Source organism: Nestor notabilis, unplaced genomic scaffold (genome assembly GCF_000696875.1).
Source record: "Nestor notabilis isolate BGI_N333 unplaced genomic scaffold, ASM69687v1 scaffold5638, whole genome shotgun sequence".
Lineage (NCBI taxonomy): Eukaryota > Metazoa > Chordata > Aves > Psittaciformes > Psittacidae > Nestor > Nestor notabilis.
The window spans coordinates 22,821-32,021 of NW_009939505.1; the positions used below are offsets into that span (position 1 = coordinate 22,821).

Sequence of the window (9,201 nt, forward strand, 5' to 3'; positions counted from 1 at the left end):
GCCTCCTCTCCTGCCTTTGTAAGCACTTGAAAGAGAGCTGCAGAGGCTGATCAGGCCAATGCCCTTGGTGTTTTCAGACAAATCCCAAGAGGCTGTGTTGACCTGGCTACATCTCCCAAATACCCGTTTTGAACCTGCTGGCAACCCAGCCTGCCCCCTCATTCTTTTCGCTCAAAAGCGTCTCTAGTGTTAATACTACATAGTTCCTTTAGCATGTTTGAAAACAAGTTTCTTCCTGTTAGCCAACCAACCCTGCATGCTGCAAGCCTCAACTGATTTGTGTTGCAATAATGCAGATGCATTCACATAACTAAATCAAAGTAACTGATTATGACCGCATTGTTAAATGTATCTACTTCAGTATTTAAATTAGCCGAGTTCTATTCCAACACAGGTAGGATTCCAGTTCTATTCCAACAGAGTCAGGAAGGCATTAGGGGGATTTTGCCTTCTCTCTAGCTTTTCAGAACAAAGGTTCACACACAAATAATAAGTAACTTGCTGTCATTGCTTAAGCCCAGCCGGTAACTCAGAACCACGCAACTGCTCGATCACTCCCCCTCTTCTTCCTCCCACTGCTCCCAGAGGGATAGGGAGGAGAATCGAAATAATGTAGCTCCCACGGGTTGAGATAAGAAGAGTCCAGTAACTAAGGTATAAAACAAAACCACTACTGCTACCACTAATAATAACAGTGATAAGGGAAATAACAAGGCGACAGGATACAGTTGCTCACCACCCGCCAACCGATACGCAGCCCCACCTGAACAGTGATCTGGGCCTTCCAGGTGACTCCCCCCAGTTTATATATTGAGCATGATGTGCTGTGGTATGGAATACCCCTTTGGCCAGTTTGGGTTAGGTGTCCTGTGTCTGCTTCCTCCTGGCTTCCCCTCCTCCCTGGCAGAGCATGAGACTCAGAAAGTCCTTGGTTGGAGTAAACATTACTTAGCAACAACTAAAAACATCAGTATTATCAGCATTGTTCCCAGGCTGAAAGTCAAAGCACCAGCTACTAAGAGGAGAAAAATGACTGCTACAGCTGAACCCAGGACACTTGCAAATGTCAAAGTTTTGCTTTTAACAAACAAGTCGGCGTCTTCCATTTAAATAAGCATTTTAAGACTACAGGATACAAAAAGAAGCACCAGAGTAGACGTACCAACTTCAGATCAGATCACAACCTGCTATCAGTTGGCTCAGATGCCACAGAATCACCTTGCGATGGAGCATCCCTGCCTCCTGATGCTGTAGCTCTACTTTGTGAGCCGGCACATTCCACAAGTTTTCTGCATTATCTGCAAACCCGCCCCTGTGCACTGGGCTCCTCTGAAAACCCTGGGATACAAGAAGTTGTTTCAAGGAATTACAGTAAAAAGTTTGTTCTTCCAAGTTGTTTTTCCATTTTGCAAACTGCACTTTTGTAAGCCTAACACTTATGAAGAAGTTCATCTTAAAAGCTTGTATCTGTAAAAGAAGTAGCTGTCCACGGCACTGACAAAATACAATTTTCCCTAGTAATTTCTTTAAACGTTCATCCATTAAAAAAGCACACACACATACCACATCCAGTTTACTATATTTTTATTTTAATATATTCTGTATGAGGTACTGCATTCTGTCTAGATCTCTAGAAAGTTATCCATTTTTCCATCCTTTTCCCACCTGAACAAGCTTTCATATGGATGTATTTATTTTCTTTACTTATGCAGATGGTTTACATTACCCTGCTAATGTTTTTTTCTTAAATAATTTCATTACTCTCTGAACTCAGCTGAGCAAGAATTAAGAATTATAATGCTAGTGTTTGCATTTTTTTTGTATTATTAATTTGTTCCCTGCCTACAAAAAAAAAAAGCTACCACAGCAGTAAGTAGTATAAGGTTAGCCTTCATGTTCTATGAACACAGAAATATAAAATAGCTAAAACACTCACAAATATGTACCCAGTTCTAGAGTGTTGTTTATGAAATGCATGTGGAACGCTCTGTATCAGAAAATACATATATTTTGCATGTTTATTTTTGGTAGCTTACTGCTGAGTATTTAATTACAGATTTCAGAAAGCATTTAGGTATGAAGTATAATGTCATTCTGATTTGTTACTACAACAGCAAAAACTCTGATCAAGAATAAGCAAACCTAAGCACTGCTACAACAATTATGTTTTCCCTTAAGCAGAACAGTTACTAGGTAAATCTTACCCTTCTCCCAAAACTGCAATTTTTTTTCCCCATCCCTGGAAAAATGTGAACTGGTCTTATTATGTTAACTTTTCCTGCAAGCTTCAGTTGCATCTCTCCTGTGTACATTTCAGGTTCCAGTTCTCCACTCACTGATGCACATTAAAACATTTCCCTGAAGAACCTAACTGTGTAATGGAGATTTATTCAAGCAGTTTTCATCTAAGTCCATGCAAATCACACTCTCACTTTTCAGAGAACTGCTGTACTCACATATTTGGTCAGAGGGTTGTTTTCTGGTTTTTTGTTTGTTTTAAATTTCCACCAGTGATCAGAGACCAGATGCCTCTTCACCTGCACACTTGTTCAATTAGTAGCTCATGCAACTATTAAACAGCAAGGAGTGGTAAGACTTATCAGATCCAAAAGCAAGAGATCAAAAGGCAGATCTTGAAAAGATGGAGTAATCATGTATAAAACAGGAATGCTGACATAGTAAGTACTTGAATAAACTGTATCTATATTCAGACCAGTACTACTTGTTAACTTTTTGATTCTATTTTAACCGCCATAGCTTCTCTAAAGGTGGATGAACGTGTCTTCATTGTGGACTTAAAATCATCTTGATGGAATGTTGGCTCCAGCACATTTCACTGTAACTGGTATCCCACTACGTTACATTTAATAATCCTTGCCTCAGTCTGTCCTTAGAAATGGAAATTGCTGTTGAGTTCTAATGCTTCATACTCTGCATATTTGCAACCAGCTAAATATTACACACGCATGATCAGTACTTATGTACTGTCCTTCCCATGTATATTAAGTGTTACAGAATTATACCATGTAAAAATTTAGATTTGTTGTGCTGGCTCGTCATATAAAATGCTCTTGGCTTTTTAAAACAAAGTGGTAATTATTCAGGCATTGTTGCCTTCACTTGCTTATGTAAGAAAACAATTTTAACACTTGAAATCCAGCATTGTATTACAAATGAATAATGTTTTCATATTCTCAGTCATCTTAAATGGAGACTGCTTTTATTTACTTACTTTGACTAAGCCATTTGTCAATTGCATTCTCATATTTTTTTGGTTCCTTTAACCAGTCTTGATGCCACCTAAGGTTGGCAATAACATTTGAGTAATTGTGACCCAAACTTTGCTTCCAGCTGATAAACTGTCTTTTGTTATACTCCTGAACAGAAGAAGAAACTTTCGGGTAGTTTACTATAGAGCGGAGTATTTTGTCCAAGGAACGTACCATTGCTGGGAATTTTACGGCAATGTTTGTTAGCTCATCTGGATCAGCAGTAAGATCTGGAACAAGCAAAATGTCAGTTAGAAGCCAATTTGCATTTAAGTAAATTAAAGAGTTGGTCAGGACATAAAAGCAGTAACATACCAAACAGCTGTGGAAGTACTGAATGGCCATCTGAGTACGTGATATATTTCCATTTGCCAGTTCGAAGCATGTACATGGAAGAATTTACATTGCATCCATGGAACTCACTCAACACCCAAGAGGGCCGATGCCCTTTGGGTGACACTCCGTTCTCAGCCTTCCCACATAGCAGTGGTATAAGAGAATATCCACTGAGGTTCTGTGGGACAGGAATTCTTGCTATATCTAAGCAAAGATAAACAAAGTCAAAATGCTACTCCAGTTACAGTGATTGAAAAAGCCTAACGTAATTCTACATGTGTCTAAAGAAATTCTATTTCAGTAATAAAACACGCATTCCTAATTATTCTCTTAGTAGAACACACGAACCCCCAAATACACAAATAATAATATAAAAAAGAAAAACCTTAAGGAATTTTCCAAGGTCAGATGCCCAATATCTTGATCAAAAGTAGTATCTGCTATGTCTGAGTCCATCTTTAACAGAGGCTTGTTAAAAACAACTGGAATAGCCTCCATTGATGCGTAGTGCTTTTTTACTTTTTTCTAATCACGGTTTTATACCCTTCCCTTCTGCTCTGACCAAGTCAGGCAGGAGAAAGAGATTGTCATAGCATGAATTGACCCCAAAAGCTCCATATCCAAAATAGTCTAACCCTTCATTTCTGTGCTAATAACAGTGCTACTCTCCTATCCAGCATTCTTCATCAGTGAGTAACAGAACACTTTAGAAATGGTGGCCATTACGGTTATCAACTTTAACTGGTGGGGAAACTGAGGACCAGGGACCATTTGCTTCACTTGTACAGCTGGAGATAAAGATGGTGTCAGAGGTCGAATCCATACAGTGTGCATATGGAAATCAATGAATGACTCTACGCCCTGCTGAATGACCCCTAGAAGATGTTGTAACTTGAATAAGCTCCTCTGTATCAACTCACAAGTGTCTCTAACTCCCAAAGACTAGGTCAATATTAAAAGCCTGCACAGATCTCTCAGACGCATCCCGAAAAACATCCTGAAAAAGTCAAGAATCCCAAATATGTTACCTAAACTTTAGTGTGTCCTAAATGGAGCATGACAGAACTGTTATTTTTAATCACCCAACTGAACATAGTGTATAGTCATTAAAAATTCATCACTTTCCATTTCACAGAGCACCATGGTAGTATTTCATCTCCTCTTCTATGCCAAGTGGTGATATTCATTGCATGTAAGTTCTATACAACAAGGGAGGAATGGAGAAAGGAACTAAAGGAAGAAAGAAATGAAACCACCTGACCAATTATGTTATTTGAGGAGAGGCACAAAGAAGGGGGAAAAAAAAAAAAAAAGAGATTTTTAAATTTTTACGCATGATACTTACATAAGTACCATATCTAATGCAGATTATATATATAAAAGATTTTATATCAGAATTTGGAAAAGAAAGCTATTCAGATTATAGCCTATTTTCATCTGCAGAACTAGATCAGAAGTTTTGAGAAGAGACAGGCAGATACAGATGTTTTCTTCTGTTCTTAGGAAATCAAATGAAGACAATATAGAAAAGGATTTTGCATGGTCTTTTACCACTCTAAGTACAGTTTTACCTACTGCCCATGTTCTCTCAGGGAACTGCAGTGTACAGTGACACTTCTTAAAGAGCAAGCTTTGCAGAATGCCTTGGAAACACCACTTTTCTGATTGGTAGCCTAAAAAGTCCCAGATAAAGCATCAAATGGTGATTTCACCTCATGTTTAGTTCCAATGTGATTAATCTCTTGCATGATTTACTACAGGTAACTGTTCAAAAATTCACTCTAAAAAATAATTGCCATCTGTGTGTAAGCAATTTGCTGTCAGTCCTTTTTATTTGATTCTCTGCCCTACAAAGAATATCCACATGTAAAAAGAATGATTATCCATCATCATATTATATTATGCTTGACAAGATCAATTGTACATTTTCTATACAAAGTCTTTATAACATTTCTTTCATGTGACCCTTTATAAAAGACATTCCTAAAGAACCTGCTATCTTTTCAGGTTTAATCTCATCTCTGGATGCATTTACATTGTAATTTCTATAGTAAACTCTTATGTATGAAGGCTATCAATAATTATTCATATCTAAACTGCATCTGACTTTTTTATCAGTTTTCCTTTGTTTTAAGATACTCTTATAATCATTCACTATAATTGTATTGATGAAAGTAACAGTAATAAAGAGAATCATGAGCTCCTTTAATTTTCACATCAATTTTTTGCATTTTAATTTAAGTCCATATGTATGCTCCACCAATAAACTGTTATCTCCCATTGTGTTACTACATTGCCTCATGAAGTGGAGATGTAAGTCTGACTATAACATAATTGGGGGAAAAAAATAATTTTAAATGACTTAACTTACCAAGCATAGTAGGATATATATCCACGAGAGATACTACATTTGATATTTGCTGCTGGTTTTTTATGCCTGGCCCCATAACTAAAAGAGGAACATGGGAACTTCCTTCATACATGCTCATTTTATAGAACTGCCGGTGTTCCATAGCAAGTTCTCCGTGATCTGCAGTGAATATAACGATTGTTTTTTTAAGAAGCCCAGTATCTCTCAGAGCTGAAATAACCTCACCTGCAACAAGAAAAAGATACTGAAAGGCTATGTTCAAAACATTCTTTCCAACTTCTGTACCTGCAAAGTGCCATGAAAAACCCTGAGGAATCCTAGACAGAGGGTTGGAAACTCCTCTCCGCCACAGAAGGCAGAGCCCAAAGCATTCACCCCAGAACAAGAGTCATCAGTGAGATGCAGTTTATCAACAAAGTGTGGAGGGCGCTGAACAACCATAAAAATGTCAAAAGTTAAGGCTGCACCACAGGACAAGCTACATTTTTGCTATCACCACTTTTGTTTAATTTCTAGTGTAACTAATACTAATTATTTCAACAGCAGTAGAATAAACAGGCAAGCAGAAGCTGTGACACTGCAGTTAGGGTGAAGGACTCTTGACAGCATCCGCTTTACACAGAATCAATGGAAGTTTCTCCTTCCTGTGCCTACATCCCCTCAGGAGCTCCTTGCACATACATTTGTCCAATGAAGACAGGGTCAATGAAGTCTGTAATTGCTTACACATCTTAACATTAAAGACGATCCTTGCATAAACAGACTAATTAAAAACTTAAAATATGTTACCAAATTAAACCCCAGCGCTGTTACTTTGCAATACCTTCATCCCAGAAATGCCGTCAGGATCCCATCAATGTCTCTTTTTTTGTTCTTTTCTTTAAAATGTGGAAGAGTAATTCCGTGTCTTTTAGACTACCTGATCATTCTAACATTGCTAAAAAGATCAGCTTACTTATTCATTAATTTTATATTACAATACAAGGAAATTCTTGTTCTTTCATGGTCACTTTTCAAATTTAGAAATAAAGTATTTGTCCTGGGTTCAGCTGTAACAGTAAATAAAGACCAATCTGCATTGTAATTTTTATGTATGTAGGCACTACTGCAACTAGAAAGAATTGTGAATGCCTAATTAATTCTTTCTTTTCTCCTTAACTTTCAATAATATGCTGCTAAGGGAAACATGAGAAGTTTACTATGCGTAATAGCTGTCATCCAGTCTATCCTTTGAAATCAACCTCCAAGGAAATTGCTTGTGCCATAAAATTTACCTTTCCTTTCAGCTCTGCTTTGCTAGTCTGTCCCCATTCACAGTTGTTTGCATTATTTCAGTTAGCGCTTAATCAAAGAGTATTTAGTTCCTCTTGTACACTGGTCAGGCAATGTTTTGCTGCAGTTACTGGGCTTTTACAGGGTCTCTGACTGGTGGTTGTGATTACTTTTCACAGCGCTCTGAATTCACCTTGCAATAGCCTTCAAAACTATCCAGTTATTTAACATATAGACTGATTAAGCAGCATCCATGTGGCTTACTCCCAGATCTGAACTGTGTTTTGGTTGGTTTGTTTGTTTCCAGAAGACCAGCTCTATGAGCATTTTCTTACAAAAATCAGAACAAGAAACTCACTGTAGAATGAAACATTACCTACCAAGCATGGCATCTGCCTCTGCACACATAGCATAATAAAATGCTCTAATATTTCTCACTTCTTGCTTTGTAAACTCTCCTGTGCAATTCTTGGTGTAAGATGAGTAATAGTCTACTGAATGCATGTCTGAAAGAGAAGACCACTTGGGTATCTTAATAGCTTCATAAGTTACCTAAAAATAAGAGGAAATTCACACTACTTTAGCAACTAATTAAACTTACTTTAAAAAAAAACCCCAACATTTAATTTAAAACTTTTTAACATAAATTCATGGTTCTCGACTTGTGGTCAGGAAACATCAGATTCTTATCCGTTACATGGTGCTGCTAGCTCCCCCATACTTCCCCTCTGCTTCCACGGATATGAGATAGTTTTAAGAGAGCTAGAAACTAAAGCTAGGAGCCATGAATACGTGTTCTACTAGCTGATGTCTTTTTTTAAGAGAGATACTGCAGAACAGTCTTCTGGAACTGTACTCCAGAGTAAGTACAAAAGTATTGGCATAGTCTCATCAGAGGGACGTTGACACGCTTGTGAGGTGGGCTGATGCCAACCTCATGAAGTTTAACCAAGCCAAGTGCAAGGTCCTACACCCAGGCCACCACAACCCCAGGCACAGCTACAGGCTGGGCAGAGAAGAGATTCAGAGCAGCCCTGCGGAGAAGGACTTGGGGGTGTTGGTTGATGAGAAGCTTGACATGAGCTGGCTTCAGTGTGCGCTTGCAGCCCAGAAAGCCAACCGTATCCTGGGCTGCATCCAAAGAAGTGTGACCAGCAGGTCAAAGGAGGTGACCCTGCCCCTCTACTCTGCTCTTGTGAGACCTCACTTGGAGTATTGTGTCCAGTTCTGGTGTCCTCAACATAAAAAGGACATGGAGCTGTTGGAGCAAATCCAGAGGAGGGCCACGAGGATGATGAGAGGGCTGGAGCACCTCTCTTATGAAGACAGGCCGAGAAAGTTGGGGCTGTTCAGCCTGGAGCAGCGTGGAGAAGAGAAGACTTAGAAATTCTAAGATCAGTTTGAAACTAAAAAGTAGGAGCCAACTGGTTACAAATAATGATGGATTCGTACACTCAAACTGTCATGCTCAGAGATACTGTGTGCTGCAGCACCAGCTTTAGACCCTCAACGTCTGACATATACATTTAGCCTAGACGGTTATACCGCATTCCTTTAAGTAAGTGCTGCATTTAACAGTTAATTACTTCCATATTGTAGACTTAAAGCACAAGTTATCACAAAGCAGACAAGATGCAGTCTTCGTATAGAAAACTTAAGTTTTTAAATTAATAAACCATATGTGTTGCTGTAATTTACTTCTGGAATCTTCCTAACAAACAGAGCTGAGGTCTAGGTTATGGCACATGAACTCTAGTGCCTGTGCAGCACCTTCTGGGGCTGCAGCCACAGCTCCACTCTTGGGCTGTCCCCAAACACACGCGGCATGGTTCCCGATAAATTAACTGAGATGCTTACTTTCTGTGCAGCTCCATGAAGCACAAAAGCAATCAGACCAAAGGTGTCCCTAGATGCATTACATCCCTGTTTATTGGTGTAGCAATTTAAGCATCA

At 38.7% G+C, this 9,201-nt stretch overlaps 1 protein-coding gene across 1 annotated transcript in view; it reads right to left on the reverse strand.

The window, feature by feature from the left end:
- Positions 1 to 1,884: 1,884 nt before the first annotated feature.
- ARSK (arylsulfatase family, member K) overlaps positions 1,885 to 9,201 on the reverse strand; it is a gene marked incomplete at its 5' end in the record, with an annotated part of 13,850 nt that continues 6,533 nt past the window's right edge. Inside the window, 5 exons of the mRNA XM_010019889.1 lie at positions 1,885 to 1,898; positions 3,233 to 3,499; positions 3,585 to 3,809; positions 5,977 to 6,201; positions 7,629 to 7,800. Of these exons, the coding sequence (XP_010018191.1) occupies positions 1,885 to 1,898; positions 3,233 to 3,499; positions 3,585 to 3,809; positions 5,977 to 6,201; positions 7,629 to 7,800 (903 nt within the window). The remainder of the gene's footprint in view (positions 1,899 to 3,232; positions 3,500 to 3,584; positions 3,810 to 5,976; positions 6,202 to 7,628; positions 7,801 to 9,201) is intronic.